The following is a 23,332-nucleotide window of genomic DNA, read 5'->3' as shown; positions in this document are numbered from 1 at the left end:
GAGCTCAAAATGAGAATGGTCTGTGGTAGGCATTAAATTAAATATGACATGTGGGTGATAAGTTCACAAAGGGTGGTTTGAAAACTCTGTTATAGTGACTTTCTCATTCCATTAGCTACAAAGGAGCAACAGATTCATATATTGAAAAAGTAATGATATCTTCAAACGCTGAAGATGCTTTTCTGATCAAAATGCTGCTGAGACAGACAAGACGTCCAGAAATTGGAGACAAATTCAGCAGTCGTCATGGGCAAAAAGGTAAATTGTATCATTTCTCAACTTAATTGTAAAACTGAATAGGCTAAGGTATTTGTAATAAATGTTTATACCTTCCTCCCTTTAAAACAAAAGTATGTTTACAAAATTTAATTACCTTGTAATCAAAATTATTTTTTTATTTCTTAAGTCAACCTGTTTATACTATTTCAATGGTACTTAAAAACAGTATCTATTGTACTTCTCTGTGCTATTCATGACTCTACTCAAAATTATAAATACATTCTAGATGATATATGTATTGAAGTGTATGTGGTTGTTCAGAAAATAAAAAGTATTAACTTTTTTTTCCTGAAAGTTAACATCTTTAAGCTACTGTATGTTCTGTTGGGTCATAATACCATAGGGCGTCAGCATTAGTAGACACTTTGGAATTTTTTGCCCCTTCATTTAACAGATGAGAAACTTTAGACCCGGTGTGATCAATGGCCAGTCAAGGGTACACAGCTAGTTGGCAGCTGAGCTGGTATTAGAACTTGGGTCTCCTGACTCCTATGCTACACTTTTTCTGTCTCCTACATCTGTCTGATCCCATTGTCAAGCCTCATTCTTTTTATTGATGGTTACTGCTAAGTTTTTCATCCATTTGTGGTCTTGTTTCATTTTATCTTCAAGAAATACAGCACTATATCATACTTGATTAACTCATTGATCATCAGTAGGTCTCTTTTAGTGAATATATAATCTTTAAAGTGGAAAATTTGTCGTAGGGTTTGAATTTGGCTCTGCCACTTACTTTTAAGAACCACAGCAGTGATTTAACACTTGTGTAACACTAACCATGTGCCTGGCAGTGTTCTCAGCACATCACATAGACTAGCTCATTTGATTCTCATACAATTCTCAAAGGTACATACCATTATTGTCTCCATTTTATAGATGAGGAAACAGAGGTATAGAGAGTTTAATAGCTTGCCAAGGTCACACAGTTGACCTTTATATGGCTTGCCAGTGAAAATCTAATTCTCTTTATTGAAACTGTTTTTCCTTTTCTCTTGGTTGACAGTTGCTGAGATACACCTCTGAGTTGTTTTTGTTCTGGGATAACCATAGCCTTGTTTATAGTATGTATATTAATTGGCATAACTATCACCTGGACAAGACCAAAGTTTAATACTTTTCTTATAAAATGGTGACACTGAAAGCTTTGCAAAAATGCACACTATAAAAGAATATCCCTATTCTCAATCAGCTTACAAACCTCAGATAACCCAAATCCTAGTGTCTTTATCTCATCAGAGTATTGTGCAAAGAGTTACAGACTACCAGACATCTCAGTGATTATCTAATGTGTTCTAACTTCATTAAACTTCTGAGGGCAAAGACCGTGTCCTCATATTCTCCATAAAGCCTGATAAAGCCTTTTGTATACCAGACACCCAATAGATAGTGAGTGGATAATGGGTGAATGTATGTATGAATGAATTGAGGGTAGGAGAAATAATGAGTAAATTCTCTACTCCTGATGGACTGATTTTACTCTAAATAGAGTGGGGGTACATGCATATATATAAACAAAACAGTGTTTTCACAAATGAAAAACACCTGCTTAGTAAGCTGCTATAAATACAGACCTTTAGGTAAAATGTCATGAAGTCTTTGTGCTATAACATTTATTTATAACATTTATTCAGACAGTTAAGGTAATAGGGACATTGTTCATTGACAGAAATGGTTTCTAATTTGCGATGATCTGTAACAACAGATTTTAGACTTCTGTTCAATCTTAGGGGGACTTTGACTTATACAACTTTTACGAAACTGAGGAAATCCTCCTGGGTTTAGCTGACCTTTCACTTGTAGTGAGAAGATTGTCTTGCTACTTTTCCTTTTCCAGATGGCTTTTAATCCAATGGTAAAAGCCTTCTGATTAGCCTAGATTCCCTTGATAGTCCCTTCTATTACAGCTTCATCAAATTTATTGAAAAGATTGGGGGGAGGAAGCAAGCAAAGAAACAAAAAATACATGGCCTAAGCTTCAACAGAGTAATAGAGGAATGACATATGACTTATAACTGACCATAATTTTTATTTTTTAAGTATAATTTTTTATCACATAATAAAAGCATATCATTTTGAAAGGCCAAATAGTACCCACCCCCCCAAAAGGGTTTGTTTTGTTTTGTTTTTCCATTGTAAAACATCAGTCTCTGCCTCCCCTTGACCCAGCTTTGGTTAGGTGTAAAATTCTAGGTTGAAAAATTGTTTTCCCAAAGGATTTTGATGGCTTTGCTACATGATTATCTAGATTCTATTACTCATGTAAACTGTAATATGACTCTTCTTCTTGATCTTTTTTGTGCCCCATTTCTCTCTTTTCCTCTCTCTTTTCTCAACCCTTTCTTTCAAGCTTTTATTGTCATCTTTTCATATTGGAGTTCCAAATTCTTTTAAGCCTTTTTTTCATTTCTTGTTCTGCAAAATCAAGTACCATCTCATTCTGCAAGTTTAAGTTCCTTTAATTTTGTACATGTTCTTATATTATTTTGTTACTTATTTCCACTTCATCATTTTTCCTGTACCTTTTCTGGTTTTCTTATTAGTTAGACAGATGTTGAATCTTCCAGGTTGATGCTCTAATTTTTTAAAATATTTTCTTCCTCTTCCTGTTTTTCTTCTGGGAGATTTGATTAACTTTATTTTGTAGATTTTTTTTAACATATATTTTAAATTTCTAATTAAATTTTTATCTTAAAAAATTTATTCATTTATTTAATTTTTTTTTTAAGAGATAGGGTCTTACTCTGTCACCCAGGCTGGAGTGCAATAGTATGATCATAGCTCACTGTAATCTCAAACTCCAGGATTCAAGCAATCTTCCCACCTCAGCTTCCTAAGTAGTTGAGACTATAGATGAATGCTGCGACACCAGCTAACTTTTTTACTTCTTTATAATGGTAGAGTCTTACTATGTTGCCCACTCTGGTCCTGAACTCCTGGCCTTAATCCTTCTGCCTTGGCCTCCCAAAGTTCTGGGATTATAGGCATGAGCCACCACACCCAGCTTCTAATTAATTTTTATTTTTTTTTATTAAATCAGAAACACATAGATCATGTATACATTAATGCATGTATGGGGTACAATGTGCTGATTTCATATAGAATTAGGAGCGTTTACATCACACTGGTTAATATAAACCTCATCTTGTTTACTTAATTATTGTGTTAAGACATTTATACTCTATACTTAATAAATCCGACAAGTACCCTTGCATTACGCACCATAGGTGTGATCCCACCATTCACCCTCCTTCAATCTGATTTCCCCTGCCCCTCACATCCCCTCCTCCTCACTCCTTCATCTTGGGCCATAGTTGTGAGCTATTCTTCACATGAAAGTGTGAGTGATTGTAAATTGGATTCATAGTAGTACTGAGTATATTGGATATTTTTTCTTCCGTTCTTGAGATTCTTTGCTAAGTAGGATATGTTCCAGCTCTATCTATGTAAATGTAAAAGAGGTAAAGTCTCCATCCTTTTTAAGGCTGCATAATATTCCATGGTATACATGTACCACAATTTATTAATCCTTTCATGGGTTGATGGGCACTTGGGCTTCTTCCATGACTTGGCTATTATGAATTGAGCTGCCATGAACAATTTGGTGCAAATATCTTTGTTATAAAGTGATTTTTGGTCTTTTGGATATACACCTAGTAGAGGAATTACAAGATCAAACGGCAGGTCTATTTTTAGATCCCTGAGTATTCTCCATACTTCTTTCCAAAAGAGATGTATTAGCTTGCACTCCCACCAGCAGTGCAGAAGTGTTCCTTTTTCTCCACATCCACGCCACCATCTGTAGTTTTGGGATTTTGTTATGTGATCTACTCCTACTGGAGTTAGATGATATCTCAAAGTGGTTTTGATTTGCATTTCTCTGATGATTAAAGATTAATTTTTAAAGGTAATTTATTGTCTTTGTTTTTTAGAGCAACAAGTATATATTTTTTGTTTTCTTTTAGATTTAGTGTTTTGATGGGATTTTTTTGTTTTTTGTTTGTCTTCTCCTATTCCTAATCTTGTTACTATCAATTGACAGATTTCTTTGGCTCCTATTTGTTTAGTGTCTGATTTGTTGTCATTGCTGGAGGCTTTCCCCTTGAAAAAGCCTTGAACCCTAAAAACCATTTAAAGCTCTGTGTCCCATAGATAGAACTTGCTGACTATTGGGCATCATTGTAGGGTGATCAGATGGTGAACTGTTTTTGTTGTTGGTTCCATTCCATTTCTACATAGTAAGCTCTTTCTAACCCTGTCTAAAGATTGGAACTGGAAATGAAGGTGGGGACAGTGCATAAGTCTTTCAGCTGACCTCCAGGAACTGCATAGGAGCAGAGGCTGGAGCTTACTGTTCAGGGCATAGACTCTATTTAGTTCCTTTTTATCAGGCTTCAGAGCACCCACCCTCTGCCATACTTGCCATTCTCAGGTCTCAGTTACTCAAATAAGGGTTAGGGGGAAAGAGTAGTTTCCGAGCCATATGAGGTGGGGAATAAAAACTCAGATCTGATGATTTCTCATACAGATATGTGTTTATACAGATGATTAGTAAGTATCTTCTTAGTGTCTGATATTAAGCCTGATGACAAGCAAGAAACAAAATAGACCAAAAATTCCAGCTCTTGTAGAATATACGTTCTGTGGGCAAGAGGAATAGTAGTAGGTGCTGAGATGATGATTAGTCCTGAGATGAAAACACATGAAAGCTGAGGGAGGGGTATTGGACCATGTGGAGGAGGACATGCTGTGAATGGTTGAAAGTTTAGGCAGTGATTAGGGAACAACACTTCACTAGAAAAAATGACATGACATAAAAACCTGAGAGAAGTAAAGGAACAAACCCTCTCAGACTGTAAGGGCATTCAAGGTGGGAGAAAGGCTTTGAGGCTAGGGCTCACCTGGTGCTAAAGGACCAACAAGGAGGCCAGCATGGCTAGAGCAGAACAGTGGTGTGTGAAGAGGCAATGATGAGACCTTGTAAGTCAGTGCAAGAACTTTGTCTTTTACTCTGAGGGAGAAGAAAGCCACTGGAGGATTGAGCAAGTGAGAGAGATAATCTTGACTTATTCTGGCTGCCATGTTGCCAATGCAAAGGCCATTTGTAGTAAGCCAAGAGAGCTGGTGCTGGACTGGAAAAGCATAATCATAGGAGAGTGGTGACCAGGGATCAGAGTCTAGACATTTTGAAAGTAAAGCCCCAGGAATAGCTGATGGTTTGGGTGACTTTGAGTCACTCCTACTTTCATCCCTACACCTCACCCCCACATCCTTCACTTTTTTAATACTTTGTGTCTCTGTTTGTTGAGCCTTTTCAGGACTCCAGGTGAGGGCTGAATCAGCTCACCTCTTCATACCTCCTCTGCAGGTATGAAGTTTACTTTTCTCTTTCTATTAAGTCACTTTTCTTTCCTCTGTTCATCAGTTTTCAGAACTGTAGAATTATCTTATGTTCACTTATAATACTTTGCCCATACTTTCCACTCATAACATAGATTTATACCTTAATTTTTTAAACTCTCATGTTAGTGAGGTTTTGGGAAGTGGTGGTGATAAACATGTGTATTCTGTTCATCATGTTTAACTAGAAATCCATACATCTATTATTTGGGAATATTCAACACAAGAATGCTTAGTAGTGAGTATGCTCAATTTTTTCTAGTACAACTTATAGAACTGAGTTAAAAGTATTTAAATAAAAAGTGAGAAGGATTTTAGAGCACAGATTTTTTTTTTTTTTGCAGTTTTTGGCCGGGGCTGGGTTTGAACCTGCCACCTCCAGCATATGGGGCCAGTGCCCTACTCTTTTGAGGCACAGACGCCACCCAGAGCACAGATCTTTTTAAAATGCTGACCAGAATCTTGCTTTTATGGCTTCTGGAGGTTTTGGCTATTTTAACCATTTCTAAGATTGAAAACTAACTTAAAAATGTTTAATGCTCATGATCATCAGTAAAGCATTAATCACATTTTATCAACTTTTAATTATCTGAAAATAATTATCTTTTTTCTGGATTATTATTGTGATTATTATTGTAACTGAGTTTGATCCTTTCCTTAAATGTCACCCATCTGAAGCACACAAGGGTATGATAGTAACTAGAAGTCAATTATTTGAAGTTCTTTTCATTTATAAAAAAATTACAAAGATTCAAAAATACCAGTGGTTTTGTTACAGTAATTATACATATTAATATTAAGTATCCAGAACACCTTCTTGGCCAATTTAGATAAGAATATTTTGGGTTCACTGAGAATAGGAAACGTGACCTAGTACTTCATTTAACCTCCAAGCACTTAGCACAGCACTCAGCATATAATATGATGTCCACTCAGTACGTTGGTGAAATAATTCATTAAATAAAATATCTTAAATGTTCGTTGTTCTCATTGGAAATTGTACTGATATAATACGCCAAATTCATTGCTCCCCAAATGAGTATAATTTATTCTTAGTAAATATCAGAAATGGATGTCTCATTTTTATCTGAACCAGGAGTTTCTATACGTAAGACTCCAAACTCCCTAATCCTCACTGAGCAAACAAGCCCACTAAAGTTTTTCCACGAAAATAACTAAATATAGCTGTTCCTTGGTGTATTTAGGAGATTGTTTCTAGACCCCTACACGCACCAAAATGTTTGCATACTCAAATTCTGCATTTGGCCTTGCTGTACTTGAGTATATGAAAAGTCAGCCCTCCACATATGTGGATCCAGTTAATACTGTATTTCACTTTGTGTTTGGTTGAAAATAATTCACATATAAGTGGATCTGCAAAGTTCAAACCCATGTTGTCCACGGGTCAGCTGTACATATATCCCACCCACATGCATCCTAGACACAAATGTGAATCTGCTTTGACAGCCCCAGAGAAATCTATTTGGTCATATTTAAGTCACTGTTGCGAGCTCAGAACTGTGGTAGGTTTTCCAGGGGATTGAAAGGAAATTCAGCTCTTAGTTAATGACCTTGAAGAGTTAAAGCAAAAAGGTAGATACAGAAGGTTACACAGTTAAATACTAAACTATATGGAAAAGATCATTAATGATAGAGACGTTTAGAGTTTCTTGTAAATAGGAGCAGCATCTTAGAGTATGAAATGGTCATTTAGAAGTCTAGTCTAAATTCATCTTCCTGTGTAAGAGAGCACTGGAACCTAAAAATTTATACCCTCATATTAATTTGAAAGGAAAAAAAAGAAAAAAATTTTAAAAAGAGGGTTTTTTAGATTATCCTTGGCAGATGATTTTCTACACTGATTGTAGCCTATAAAGGAGGCCCTTACTGCTTTCTGAGGACCTGTTCTGTAGTAGCAACACTCAGATGGTAATCTTGAGTCTGAAGTGCACATTCTGTAATTTACTACTATTAGTCCTGCCCTGTCCAGTGGCCCCTACTGGATGGCCACCCCTCTGTTCAGCATTTAAAGAAAGTCATCAGGTTAAGAAAAAGTATAACAGACAGGCAAAGGTCTTGAGCTCTATGAGGGTGAGTTATTTTGTCTTTCTGTGCCTTGGTTTCCTTGTCTTTGAAAGAAAGACATTTTCCTAGGGATTGTTACTGGTGTGTGTATAAAACAGTGAACATAAGGAATGCAGCACAGATAGCAGGCAGTAAGCGTGAGTTGCTATTAGGTCTGTCCCAGGTCTTTTCTTACTGGGTAGGCATTAAAGGAAGGCTGCAGAGACTAAATGGGATTTGGTCTTGGGAGGCTTTAAAAAACATGTGAGAGAAAAATGAGGGGCAGCAGAGAAGAACAAATCAATGGACTTGACGATCAACTGAAATAAAGAGAACAAAAGAAGAGGAAGAGGCCACAGAGATTGTGGTTTTAATCCTTGTATATCATGGCACCAGTCACAAAACAATTTTGTGTCTCATTGACTTGAGATGATGGAGGATCTCTCTAGTGCTTACATTATTGATTAATTCATCTACTTATAGAGCTTTTACTATGTACCAGGCACTGTTCTAGATACTGGAAATACAGGGATAAACAAGACAGAAAAAGTTATCTTGAAGGAGGAAACAGAAAAGAAGTAAACAAAAATATAAACACAGTAATTTATGAAGTAATGATGAAGAAGATCACAGTAATATATGAAGAATGATGTAAAAGAGTGGCTGGTTGGTGGGGGGTGGGGTTGGGATGGTAATTCAGATTGATGATCAGGAATGACCTCTTGAAGGAAGTAACATTTAAGCTGAGACCTGAAGGATGTAAAGGAGCCAGCAAAGCAACAGTTTGAGAGAATTAAGTTCTAGGCAGGAGAAGCATTATGGTAAAAGCTCTGAGGTGAGAATGAGCTTAGTATATTCAAGGAACAGGAAAAAAAAGGCCAGTCTGGCCAGCCTATATGTATGCCTTAGGGTAGTGTATGAGACTTTGTGAAAAAAATAGGATGGGGCACATCCTATAAAGGTTTATGGCCAAAAGAAGAAGCTTGGATTTTATTTTAAATGTACTGAGAACCAATAAGACAGTTGGATGGTCGGTGTCTCAGTTTGTTTTCTGTTGCTATCACAGTATACCACTAACTAGGTAGTTTATACAGAAAAGCTTATTTGGCTTATAGTTCTAGAGGTGCAGAAGTCTAAGAATATGGCCACTGGTAAAGGTCATCCCATGGTAGATAGACAGAAGGGCAAGAGAGCTCACCATTCTTGCACTATCTGAACCACTCCTGTGATGGTGGCATTAATCCATTCATGAAGGTGGAAACTTTATGACCTAATCACCTCTTAAAGACCCCACATCAATTAAATCTCAAGAAGAGTTTTGGTGGGGACATACAAACCGTAGTCAAGAGTATGAGCAAGGGAGTGACAAAATCTAACTTAGACATGTTTAGGAGCTGTATTCTGTATAAACAGTAGATAAAGGGGGCAAGGAGGGAGGCAGGGAGATCATTCCAGTAGTCCAGGCAAAAGAGTGGTGGCTTAGAGTAGGACAGCAGCAGTGGGAAGATGGAGAGAAGTGAATGGTTTCTGGATGTTTTCTGGAGATAGAGCCAACAGGAATTTCTGATGGCTTGGTTGTTGGGAGAGGAAAAGATAGAAATTGAGGATGAGGTTTATGGCCTGAGCAGCTGGTAATGCTATTTACCAAGATGGGAAAGACTAGGGAAGGAATAATTTTCGGGAGTTAGGCAAGGGCAGAGGTCAAGAGTTTGGGCCTCAGGTTTGAGACACCTATTAGACTCCAAGCGAAGATGTTAAGCAAACAATTGAGTATAGAGTCTGGAGCTCCAGGGAGAAATTAAGGTGAAGGAGAAAATTGAGGAGTCATCTACATGTTTTTTATCCTCACATCTTTAGTATTTTACTTTTTGCATATTTATAATTTAAAAGCATTTTCATCTAAATTCCATCCTTTAACCTGTATCATTCTAGGCAGTGTTTTTATTCCTACTATAAATAATAAGGAAATTGAGGCTCAGGTCGGTAGCTTGCCTACTACAGGTAGTGCTAGCAGAGATTTGAATCCAGCTGTTTTATTCTGAGGGTATCGCCCATTCTTTTAAATCTGGTTAAAGGTGGCTCTTATATCTCATCATCACCCTGGCCCAGGGATTGCCATATTCCTAGAGATTTCTCCTTAGAAGAGACACAGACTTTCCTGAGACTAAACTCCAGTACTTTCTTATTTTCTGGTTCCTCCTTAAAATGAGCATCTTCTCAAAATTCCTATTCTTCCTGGTTATGCAGCTTTACACCTGCCACCAATCCAGAATAAATTCTATGCACACAAACCTTGTTCCAAAAAAGCCTGCCAAACCCTCATATGGAGAGGGACTCTGAAATAGAGCTGTAAAACACTCGTGAAACACTCCCCAGGCTCCCTCTGCAGTTGGTCTTCTCTCAAGTTTTAGTAGCCTTGATTAAAATTTAGAATCTATCAAGAATTCAAATAGACAGCCACATACACCTAAGGTGGCGGGTTCGAATCCCCAGCCCGGACCCGCCAAACAACAATGATGGCTGCAACCAAAAAATAGCCGGGCGTTGTGGCGGGCGCCTGTGGTCCCAGCTACTTGGGAGGCGGAGGCAAGAGACTCGCTTGAGCCCGGGAGTTGGAGGTTGCTGTGAGCTGTAATGCCATGGCACTCTACCCAGGGGGACAGCTTGAGGCTCTGTCTCAAAAAAAAAAAAAAAAAAAAAAAAAGAATTCAAATAGATATAAAAGAACTTAGATTATTCTCCTAGTTCATCTGGCTAGATAAGATAATTAAAGCCAAAAAAAGAGAGCACTTGAAGGAGTTAAAGCTAATTTATCCCGAACCTTCATGTGCAGGGAGCCCAGCTGGCAGGTGTCTGTAGGGAGCCACACAGTACCCCAACCCTTAGTGTGGGACTCAAGGAGAAACTGGATCAGGCTTAAAAGTAAAATATGAATGAAACAGAAAATGTGGTCCACAGCATCAGTTATGCTATTTGTATTTGTCATGACATAAGCTAATAAATATGTCAAAGAGTGAAGGCTATGTTAACCACTTTGGTGTAAGCATTCCAAATTGTACCCCATAAATGCATTAATGTACATAGTTATGATTTAGTAAAAAATAAAAAAGTGATAAAATTAGGGGGAAAAATGTCAAAGTGTTGTGAATTTTCAGGGTCTGTGTGTCATACCACAATTTCTGTAGTGATTTCTTTTGTTTGTTTCTGTTTTGATCCAAACACAGACCGGAATAAGAGCACTGGTTAGTTCAACTTAGTTTTCACTCTTGAAATGTAAAATAGAATTAGAAATCCTATCTTTTCCTTTACAGCCATAACCTGCAAGTTGACACATACGTATTCTCTATGAGAAAAATTATTTTGATTTAGTGTACTATTTTACATGTCCTTTTTCTCTCTTCATTTGAAGCATTAAATTTGTTGCTCTTGGTATTCAGAAAATAACATGTCCCTGCAGATTACCTGATTTTGTCTTTTTTTTTTTTTTTTAAGTTCAATAGAGCTATTGTTCAGGATTCTTTTCGTACATGCACGGTGTGTAGATGGGATTTCCATGCCTGGTGCCTCTTAAAATATCCTCTGTAACATTTAGAGGAGGGTCGGAAATTTGGTTTCGTGGAGTTTCTATCCCACTCAAGCCTGATCATTTCAAAGCTAATTAGTAACTACATGAACAAATGTGAAGAGAAGCTAAATGTGTGGTCATATGCTATATGTGACAAAAGAGCTGGTGCAGAAGAGTGAAGGGGGCAGAATGAGTGGGTAAACTGGCATAAGAGAAGCGATGCTCATTAGTTGGAGTCAGATCAGTGCAGTGTGATGAGCAAAGACTGAATGCAGTTGGTAAAGTGAAAGTGATTCACCAGTGAGGGGGTGGGGGACAGACTCAGTAAGCACCAGCACCTTTTGCAACATCCAGATGGGGGATGGTTAAGCTGAGAGAGCCAAGTGTTGAGGAAGGAAAAGTGTTTTATAAAGAAGTTGGTGTCACAATTAACATAAAGACTGCTCTGGGCTCAGAAGCAGGCTGGGATTCACTGACAGCATACTTTGAAATGAGGGAATTTCAATACAGTCTTCTAATGAGACATTCAAAGAATCTTAATGAAGTACAGCTCTCCTTTGGGTCTTTGTGAAGTCAGTTATGTATATTACCATTAAATGTCCAGTGAATCAGCTCCACCCTGAAGAGCCAGGCATTTGATCAAGAATCTCTACAGCCATTCATCCTTTAGTAGTTTGCAAAACACTGGCAAAGATGAGGTATATATGGCTAGATATCAAAGTTGCAAATTTGTTGTATTTATCTTCAGAGTTAGGAAAGTTTGTTTAGTTTTGCTTTGAATTTATTTGAGGAGAAGTAGTATGTGAATCTTGAAGACTCGATCTCCTTTCCCAGGTGTTCTAGACTTCTAGATACTTTAAAGTGAAGCCGTGACTTACAATGATGTTCTAAAGGAGAAACAGAGCTAAACATGAATCTGGAATGTTCTATGTTTTCTCTTCATATTCTGATCAGTTTTATAGAGTTAAGGCTAGGAGGAGAGACATTCACATACAATACTGATTGGAATTATGTTTGGAACTAAACTTTCTATTAAAATCAGAATAACTTAGATAAGCCTCTTTAACTTCAATATAAATTCTAACAGAGGGAACTCTTCAATAGCAAATATTTTTATCTTGCTTCTTGTTTTCTCTGATGATTAGTGCATTTATTAGACGATTTCCTACTCCTTTTAAAAAATTCTTTAACAAAAATGTCTGACAGCCTGAGGAATTCTCAAGTTTCATTTCCAGCAAACCAAATTATTATATTTTCAGATTTTCTCTTACTTTTGCTGCCATTCACAATGAAGGAGGGGAAAGTAGAATCCTTTGATGTGAAGAGAAAAAAAAAAGCAATATATCACTTCCCTGAAAGAACATTTCTCAGTCCCTCATGTGAAAAAGGATTAGCACCTCCAACAAAGCTCCTGTAGATCACAGAATCAGGCATCAATACCAAACAGTATTCCTAAGGAGAGGAAAAACTGTATTTGAGCAAGAGTGTTTGTCCTGGCAAACAGAAGCTTTTTAATAACTGCAAATCTGAGATAATGGCATACACTCTTCAGTATCTCCCCCTAATTCCTTAAGGACCAGACAGCTAATTTAAATGAAGTAAAGTCAACCTTTCTCTTAAAATAGAAGTCTAGTCTTATCCAAATGTACTTTTTTCATTTAATGGTCAGTGTATCTATCTTTGGTTGATAAGGATTAACATATATCCAGATAAAAATCATTTGGAAGATGACCCTTTCTTATTCCAAAAAAGTTCCATTATTAGGTCACTTGCTTCCATTTTGCATTAATAAAAGTTATTCAGTAACCTACTGGATTTATTTATTAAGATTTTGATTAACTGTTTCTTAGAAGAAAAGGAAACCTACCTTGACTTCCTAACACATTAAAGAATCCTTTTACAGTAGATACAAAGAGGTCATGGGAAGTAAGAAAATATTAATTCATGTGCAGCGGAAGTGCCAAGAAAAAAGTTTATTTATTAAACAAGTTTTGATTAAAAACTTTGATTTTGCTAGATCTTCATTTGTTATTTCTTTTTTCTGTATTATGTTTTCTAAAATTGAGAGTGAAAAGACCCAGGTACAAAGTCATAATAATAACATCTTGTACTCATGTAGCACTTGAGAGTGTCTAAAATCCCCTCTGCCATCTGAAGCTTCAAACAGTCTGGATATCTTTGGCTCCCTACTTTGCTTGATCCTGCTTGAATGGAAGTTTCCAAGTGGGAGGGGAGAAGAAGGCTGCTGGGGCTAACAGTATGATTCTCAGTATAAGGTATATGATGCCAAGCGATCCATCAGAATCTGGGTCCAGAAAGAAATTCCATGAACTATACTTTAATGTTACATGTAGTAATCAGGATTCTTTTGCCTACAAAGACACCTAAATGTAAGAAAATTTTATTGAATTTACCTTTTTAAGAACAAATTTTGGTTTCAATAGCTAGCCAGTAACCCTCTGACCTTTCAGTAAATATCCAACTAAAGCTTTGAAATTAGGGTATTTAGTGTTTTATGGCCCAGAATAAAAATCTCCAATTCTGTTTCCAAATAGTGTAGCCTCAACACATTTTATTAAGCTCTTGACACATTTAGCCGTGTGTATTTTGTAAAGTTCCTATGGTTATTGTTTTACAATAGCTGCTTCCAGAAGCATTGTAAGGGTTTCAATTAATCAGCCCTTTGTGTGCTTCAGACTATGCAAATTTATCACATCAAACCATTCAACTGCTCATGGGAAAGCCATGTAAAAACTGTATTGTCTTCTAGCGCCTCCTCTCATTTAGAGTGATGTTTTAATAAGAAAGCTAATCAAGTTTTCTTATGCATTATTTATCTGTTAACATGTAAGGAAGAGCCGAATTAAAATTATGTCAACCGGGATATGGCAAGTGATGTGATAGATCTGGAAATGATTCAACAACAGAACAAAGCTCATATGATTCAACAGTTTTTGTCTACTCCCCTCCCCCCGGGGATTATTAAGGTGGTGGTGTGAAAACTCAAAGAAGGTTAATTTGATAGCTGGAAAGGGGAGAGGAAAGAAAGGAGTAATCACCTGTGTTAGCCTTCATGTTTTGATTTAGAGATTTTTATTTCTGAATGTATAAAGGCTTATTGAGATGAATTTATTCAAAGCAAACCATTTCTTAATAGGAATAGTCAAACTTGAAAGCATTCCTGCTGCTGCTTTGGCCCCATTTACCACCATATTCATCAGCAGTAAATTACTCCTTGCTAGAAATCTGCGGCCTCGTGCCCTTCATGAAGGTCTAAAGTTATTAGGAGACAGGGTCTTGGTAATGTTAAATGACCTGAACAACCCATGAAGGAGTGAGCTTCTTCTGGTCTCTTCAGCCAAAGTTAGTGCAACTGCAACTGCTCCTTCTATTCATTAAGTTGGTCTCCTTTGCTTTGTTAGTTTGCTTCCTGCTGAGAGTAATTAGGTTTCTTATATAATAATAATTCCTTGTATTTAGATGCAGCCTTTCTCTAAGGACCTTAAAGTACCTCTCAGACATTAGCTCATCTGTTCTTCTAACGCAATTGCCTCATGAGATAGGTGCTAATTATTCCTGTTACAAAGACCAAACAACTAAGGCTCACCAGAAAGTGGTGCTTTCCCCACACCCCCAAGGTGCCACAATATCAGTTGAACAGCTCTGAGTCAAATTAAGGTCACCTGATTCCTTGATAGTCTGCCCTACATAAGTCTGTGGGTCCAAGGGGTGATGAACTCTTTGCAAATGGCATTCCCTTTCATTTATAAACCTGGTTAATACTGGGCATTGATAGTGTTCACTCCTTTACTAAACACAGCCCTCTTGTACTGTGACTGCTAGAGAAAAATAACAGCATCATTTCACCCTTCATTCAGTGCAGAGTGTTAATGCAGAATAACAGTTAAGTATCTACAGAAAGTAAAAGTAGATAATTTAGAATCTAATTAGTATTAGTCAGCATCAGTATGTGCTCCATACTGCCAGATGCGCTCCACACCGTTTAGACTTTTAGAGCATTAGCATGTGTTTTAATTTTCAGCATTTGCTCAGATCACTCTGCATAAGCTACTCTGCCTTTCTTGAGTTGAGGCCCTGAACCTCTTTGTATTTTCACCTCTTAACAGAACTTGTCACATAGTATATGCTTAGTAATTGAAGGAAGTGATTCTTGTTTTCCTTTTCTCACTTGGAAAAGGAAGAGTAATAATATATATACGTATATATATATCAACCTCAGACTGGTAAATTTAATCCAAAAGTGGTTATACATAGAAAGTATACTTGCTCAATAAAAATTTTAAAGTAAAAAATTAAAGCTGGTTGATATTAAAATGAGCTCTGGCCACCAACAAAATCAAAAACCATTTTACTAGTAAGGTTTCAACACATTAAAGTCACATCAAAAACAATTCTTGAACTAGAGATGTTATTATAGTTGTCTTCTGCAGTTGCCATTTGCTTTCGTGTCTTCAATATGATATTAAAATGCTTTAATTTTTCCTTACCTTTTTTTCCTATGTTCTTACCTTTTATTTTTTTTTGTTTGACTTAAACTAGCCCATTACACAGAGCCAATACACTGAAACAAGTACTTTTAAAAGGCCAAAAATGTTTTTTGAATAAATCAGCTGTTCTTTATCATTGGAAATACATTTTAGTAAAGTCAAATGATTCATGAGATTTAACAGGAATTTTTCTGAGTAAACCTATTCGTAAACAGTTTCTGTGTTGTTCTGTGAAGCCAGGAAAACGGAAATAACAATTTGGTATAGGAGCCTGCAGTGTCTGGGACATGACACATGGAACTGTGGATGACATGCCTGGATTTGCCTTTCCTGAGTGGACTGGCAGTCAGCCTTCTAAGACTCCCTAAATTCTTCTTTTTTGCAACTTGAAATTGATTGATAATGATGGGATAATGTTTCATTGAATGGATGTCCACAGCTTTTCTGCCCTCACTTTCTGTGATTCTAGTTTTTCCTTATTACCTGTTTGCATTTGTTAAAATTTCTATAGTAGAATCTGTGGTCTAATTCCAAGTTGCCCCATGAGTACATTAAGTGATCCTGGGCACATTAAACTGGTGTATTTGCATTTTACTGCCAGGAGGTTGTGCTGTAAACAATGGGGTTGAGACACCAGCATGAGCCAGAGGATGAAATTTTATTTTAAAATCTGAAATGCTGTGTAAGCACTTAAGGTATGAATTGGTAATTGTTTCACAACAACTTCCATTAGATATGGTTTATTTGTAGTCCATCCTCTTTTCAAGGATCCAGGGGAGTGTTAACACACTGAAGCATATTGCATATCATTTACATTTTTAAACCAGTATTAAAGGAAAATGACCATAACTTTTAAAACTTCTAAATATTGGAGTGGACTTTATGCCTCTGTCCCTGGAAAAAACACAGTTCTAAATTTGTCATTTGAAAACAAGAAAAGAAACCTTCCCGCTTTGAATAAGGATTTAAATAATTCTGAAACAGAAAAATAGCGTTAAGAAAAGTCTGGTTCTAAGATTGAGAACTCCTTTTTACCCTTAATGAATTCAGTAAAATACAAACTTTTAAAAATCATCTGTCTCATTTGAGATTCGAGATCATCAAATTCTGTCTAAATATTTTGTTTTAACTTCTAAGCTCATTATGGTCTCTTTGTGTTAACTTGTATTAAAATCTGTCAGCTATGACTGGTCTCATAAGCACAGTCAGCGGACCAGAATAAGTTAATTATTTACTTGTGTCACTAGTGCTCTTCATCTAATGAAATGCACAGCTGTGTCAGATCTGCAGTTGGATGTGTAGCGTCCATTGTTCCACAAGTCAGCAGAGGGTAGAAGCCGCAGTGATGGAGAGCCCTCAGTTCTTTCTGCTGTTCTGGCTTTCTGTGTCGATTTCATGGATCTTTTATCATTCACTTTCACACAAAACAAACAACACAGGGCTGTCTGCTATGGGAACCATCTTGGCATATAAAAGGGTTTTCAGAGCCTAAAGTAATTTTAAGTTAGCTAAGATTTAATTTTTGGCTTACAGGTGCCCTTGGTTCAGATATAGCCAAACTAGTTCCTATAACAGAATGAAAAAATCCAAAAGCTACTTACATGCGCTTTTTAACAGTGTCAGAAAAGTTCTGAAAAGAAAACAACTTCTCAAAAAGGAAGCTCTATATTAGATATTAATCAGATTTCAAGCAAAGTTATTGGAGATTCACATTTCGGGGGAACTAGCATTTTTTTTCTTCATTTGAATAATATAATAAAGTTGAATTTCCTTGATAAAACATGTCAATTAAAACTAAAAACACAAAGTACAAGTCATCTCTCTCCAGACCTTCCCCCAATATAAGCATGTCATGCTTCCTTGGTCAGTTTCTATACCTCCTGCCCCTCACTTCCACCTTCTCTGGTTGGAGGGTGGATAGGCAGCTTCCTCCTGAGCAGACGCCGGCATCCCCCTGTGACCTGCAGCTAAAGGGGTGCTGAGGTTTTTCTTTCGTTTTGTTTTTAAGGGGTGTAGTTGAGCCTTCCATCTCCTCTCTTCACCAGGCAAAATTACATTCTTACCCAAGCTGGTCCCAGGACAAGCTCCTTTAGGAATTGCCGTTTTTAACATTTTGTTCACTGCTATACAATGTTGTTGTCGGTACACCTAGATTTACAATTTGATGTCTTTCAAAGTAGATTTCCCAGTAACCCTAGGGTTTTGTCAGATAATTTCAGTGTGGATAAGATGGATTTTTGGAGGGAAGAAAATAAGGGTCACAAACTCTGCTTGATTTAAATTCTAACACATTGTGGCTGAATTGGAAATAAGTGAACTGAATGATTGCTTCTGTTCTTCCTGTAGGAAAGCATAAATTCTTTATAATAAACAATACCATTTTAAGTAAAAAGCCAGTTAAAGTAGCTACATGCTCTAGAATTCAACTCCACAAACCTAATAACCATATTGCAAGTCAACCATTAGATGTCAGACTGTTAATAACTGATATTAAATAGGCAAATGGCACTCTTTTCCTTTAGACTTTGGCTATTGGTGATTATGCCAAATCACAAAAATTTTTTATTTTATAGTAGTTTGAGGAATTATGTAAAAGTCAAACTGAGGAATGAAAAATTTGAGTGGTTTCTTTTCAATAGGTACAGATAGTTAATAATAGGGAGAAGGAATTTTATCTTACTACAGATAGAAAACCATTTCTTTCTTACTCCAATGCTATTGTTCACTAGTTTTCTGAATATTATTTTCTAAATAATAAATATTTTAGTTAATCTAAATTCTCCTACTCCTCCTTCCAAAAAAATATAAATCAGAGGAATTAAAAACTATATGGCAACAAAATCTCCTACAGGTTAGAATAATAAAGTACACTTAATTTGAAAGAATATCAGTAGTACATAGAGTTTGATAGGATTTTGTTCTGTTTTCATTCTTAGAATTCCATTTCTAATTCTGGCTTCTTTTTAAGAGTGATTTGGCATTTAATTTTCTTGTTCAACTTTACAAGTTCAATCAAAGATCACTTTTCTAATGTGCTGTAAGCTATAGGAATTAAAATTCCTTCAGGCAGTTTAGACTCAGCCATGGAAGCCCTGGCAAAAATCAGCCAACCAGCCAGAGCTCTACAGCCAACAGGTAGACTATTAGCATATCAGCAACACCCAGAGTACTTTTTGTCATAATTTTTCTAAGTCTGTGTGTTAAGCACACCTCTCATTCGATCACTTCTGTGTTTGTTAGTCAGAAAATTTGATTCCTGTAATTTGGGTATAGAACCTAGCAGATCACAAATTTAGCTGATGAGGACCAAAACTACTGTTGATATAAAGCTTCAGGGACATGGACAGCCCCAGGATCTGGTGACATGTCTACTCTTTAGTCTCCATGACACAGGAGGGTGGGCAAGCAGCCTGACAGCACCATTGTGTGTCATGCCAGCAACACAGTCCATAGGCTGCAGTGCCTTTATGCAAGGAGAGTCATTTTTGAACTGTTTGTCTAGCAGGGTTGTTGGAAATTGCTTTTGTTGCTCTTGATAGATACCATGGGGAATGTTTTAGAGCAGTGGAAATAGAGATAGCAGCAGGGAGATCCCAATTAAGTACTGTATTCTTCCTCTCTGCCAATTTGCTTTACGTGGCATGAAATCTTCTTTCCCCCAGGTGTTTGTGGCTTGATTGTCCCCCAGGAAGACATGCCATTTTGTGATTCTGGCATCTGTCCGGACATCATAATGAACCCACACGGCTTCCCATCTCGAATGACGGTCAGTTACCTTTCGATTTTTCAAAGATGCTGCCTGTAAGGAAGAAAGCAGGCAGTTAGGTTGCTTATAATAAGTGGATGTGATGGGACCCCAAAGCTGATTTTAGGACGAGCCCTTTGGCACCTTGCCAAATAAACAGGTCCTAGCCCCTAATAATTCTGGGACACTCTCCTCTGCAGAGAAAATGAAGAACATGTCTGTACTTCCCTTCCAGAGCAGAGTCTTCTGAGTGATGAATTTACTCTTCAGCAAAGAGAACCCCTTGTATCAAACCTCAGTGGATCTCTCTTTCATTGCATATTCTTTGCAGTCCTGGCTCTACCTCTGACCAGCTGTGTGACCTTAGACCATTTGCTTCATCTCCCCCATCTGTAAAATGAGAAAATAGTAATATCTACTTCACAGGGAGATTGAGAGGTATAAAATTAGATCATACATGTCAAGCTTTTTCAACAAAGTCTATTATACAGCAAAGGATCAATAAATATTGCTGCTATTAATTTATCACTATTATTACTAGTGGTAATTTCATATTCTTTGAGGTGGGGAAGCCAGAGATAAATCAGCAAAGAGAATCCTATGCCACAGGGAGGTACTCAGTATAATTTGTTCACATCCAATAGGTGGGGAAGTTAATCGAGCTGCTGGCTGGCAAGGCTGGTGTGTTGGACGGCCGATTCCACTATGGCACTGCATTTGGAGGGAGTAAAGTAAAGGATGTGTGTGAAGACCTCGTTCGCCATGGTTACAACTACTTGGGGAAAGACTACGTGACATCTGGCATCACAGGGTAAGTGTGCAATTGAGCCATTTTAAAGAAAAAGAATGGTTTTATTAAGCTAGGAGGTAAGATCCCCTAAGGTACACTCCTTAAGAAGTATACCTTAAGTATACCTTGAGGTGTAAGCTTTAAGGAGTAAAGCTTTATTCCTTTAGGAAATCTGATACCAAAAAATCCAGATTTAGAAAACTGATAAATTGAGGAGTGCTCTTTAGGTACTATATTCTTCCTCTTTGCCAATTTGCTTTGGTATGGCTATAATTTTAAAAGTAGAAAAAAATTAAGTTACCAAAATGACTTCTGTCCTGCTGCTGCTTCTTTTTTTTTGGTAGTTTTTGGCCAGGGCTGGGTTTGAAGCCGCCTTCTCTGGCATATGGGGTCAGCGCCCTATTCCTTTGAGCCACAGGCGCCACCCCTGTCCTACTTCTAAGGAACACATCAGTTGTATATAAAGCAAAGGTTTTCCTTAACTGTTGAACATTCTCTGCAGTCAGATGATGAGTACCAGATAATTAATGTTTTCACAGATAGCCTGAATCCTAGCATTTGTGTATTTTTTCACTAAAGATGTGTTAAATAACCTATCTAATATGTGCCAGGCACTGAGTATAAACCAGTAACATAGTAAATATGGTCCCTGACCCATGGAGCTGACCATTTAAGTGTGTCACTATCTCCGCAACTAGAGAGCACATCTGTCTGTTTTGTTTACTTTTCTATTGCCAGTGTCTACCTAGCACAGGACCTGACACAGAGCAGGTGCTGTATACATCCTTGTTACATGAAGGAATGCAGACAAAAAAATTTAAGTACAAACCGCTTTCACCAAAATGAAGACTAAGAATAGGTTAGATGACCCCTGTGAGGAAGTGGGTCTTTAAGCTGAGATATGAAGTATGAGAAGGATATAGGCCATTCGAAGAGTGTTTATGCTGAGGAAAAGTATGTTTAACACCTTGCCAGAGAAAGAGGTTGGGAAGTTCAGGGAGCTGGAAAAGGCTAGCTTGGGTATAGTGTAGAGAAGAGACCTTGCTGGCAGCCTGTGGTAAAGCTGGAGAAGGGGAATAGCCAGGTCACCCAAGCAGAGCGTGGGATCTTCCTATTAACTGGTGAGAAACAAAAGTCTCTGAAATTATCATGAGCAACAAGCTTTAGAAACTTGAATCACATGTGCTTTTAACATTACTTAAATTAAGACACACTTAAGTGTTTATGCCAGGTAAAACTCTAGGACATAGTTTATACTCTTCTTCTAAGGTTTTTATTTATCCAGACCATAGTAATATGGACGTCTTTAGTTGTATCATACTTGAAATGTTACAGGAAAAGACACAGTTGTCATTGCTAAATTGATCATCTTGGTCTTCATCTCTCACCCAGAAATAATAGCGTATGTTGACCAGAAAGTATGTAAAATCACAGGGGCAATTTGTTGGACCTTCTTGACCTTACTGTACTGGAAGGTTGGATGGGTATATTCTGCTTGCTGTGCACAGTGGTAGTCTATGTCCCCATCCATACTACTTCCCCTAGGCCTCCCTACCCCCGCTAGAGTTTTCATTTGTCATTTATTACATTGGCAAAGATTGAAAAGCACTGTTTGTTCATTGGAAATTCCAGAGGGCCTGCAAACATACTTACATACCAAGTTTCATCCCTTGTTCATTCTTTTTTTTTTTTTTAGACAGAGTCTCACTGTGTCCCCCTTAGTAGAGTGCTGTGGCGTCACAGCTCACAGCAGCCTCAACCTCTTGGGCTTAAGCAATTCTCCTGCCTCAGCCTCCCGATTAGGTGGGACTACAGGCACCTGCCACAACACTCAGCCGTTTTTTGGTTGCAATTATCATTGTTCTTTAGCAGGCCCTGGCCAGGCTCAAACCTGCCAGACTCAATATATGTGGCTGGCGCCTCACTCACTGAGCTATGGGTGCCAAGCCCCCTTGTTCATTCTTAAGCATAGGTAGGAGGAAAAATTGCATGTGGCTTTATTCTGTTGTTCATGGAATTGCATTGGGAGTTTGATAAATCTTACCCTAGAATCATTCTCTATTAGAATTTGAAAGAACCTGTTCTGACCACCTTGTTGTACAACTAAGAACCCTGAGCTAGAGAGATCATGCAGTTTCTATGTGATAGAACAAAGACAAGAACAGGATCTCTTGACACCCTCCCCATTGTGCCTTTCACTCTACTTTGATTCTTCTAAGAATCCAATCGCACTTAAGCCAGCAGAATGGCTTAATCGCTGGAGAAAGCCTTTGCTAGTGATCCTGAGAGTCCAATCAGATATGCCAAGCAAGCAGGGGTGGAGTGGTTTTATTTGCTTCTCTGTTATGTCTGTTCCTTCCTTTCCTCATTTCACTCTTTAATCATACTGTAGCCCAAAATTTACTTGTTTCAAGATTGGCAAGTATAACACTAGATTTGAACTGCTGCTGCTCCACTCGCCAGGTCTTAGCTAACTTCCAGGGCCCTCTGTGCCTGTTTGTTAATCTTCAAAACAGGGATGACAGTTCTCCCTGCCTGGATTATTGTATGGATTAAATGGCAATTTGTAGGTGCTTCTTTTCCTTTGAGGAAGGAAATTCTGAGGCAGTTAAAAAAATTTTTTTAAAGGCATTAGTCCCCTAGTTGTTCTTGATCCAGACTTATGAAAAAAGATTTCTTCTATTAAAACATTTGCATATTCACTTTCTTTTTAAGCCCTTACTGTAGTTTTTCTAAAGATTCGTTGAATTAATTATAACAGACATTTATTGAGCACCGGTTATGTGCCAGGCAGGGTCATAGGTGCTAGAGGCACAGTTACAAAGGAAACAAAGTATTTATCCTTGCAGAGTTTACTTCTCATGGGGGAGATAGGAGTCAAATAGGCACAGATGTGAGCAATAATCAGAGAACTGGTAACTGTAGATACCAAAGGGTGGTAAGTGCAGTGAAGGGTGAAGTTAGGGGAGTGGCACTGCTGAGGG

General features: G+C 37.6%; 1 protein-coding gene across 4 annotated transcripts in view; it reads left to right on the top strand.

The window, feature by feature from the left end:
• The window catches only part of POLR3B (RNA polymerase III subunit B), a 134,827-nt gene that overhangs the window by 91,984 nt on the left and 19,511 nt on the right, over positions 1-23,332 (top strand). For all 4 annotated transcript variants that reach the window (XM_023509414.1, XM_003783280.3, XM_023509415.1 and 1 more), the window contains exons 23-25: positions 116-258; positions 19,476-19,579; positions 20,203-20,369. In XM_023509414.1, the coding sequence (XP_023365182.1) occupies positions 116-258; positions 19,476-19,579; positions 20,203-20,369 (414 nt within the window). The remainder of the gene's footprint in view (positions 1-115; positions 259-19,475; positions 19,580-20,202; positions 20,370-23,332) is intronic.

The sequence above is a fragment of the Otolemur garnettii genome, unplaced genomic scaffold (assembly GCF_000181295.1).
Source record: "Otolemur garnettii isolate 467f Iridium unplaced genomic scaffold, OtoGar3 scaffold00007, whole genome shotgun sequence".
Classification (NCBI taxonomy): domain Eukaryota; kingdom Metazoa; phylum Chordata; class Mammalia; order Primates; family Galagidae; genus Otolemur; species Otolemur garnettii.
The sequence above is the reverse complement of the archived record's forward strand: the minus strand, read 5'-3'. Positions and strand labels throughout refer to the sequence as shown.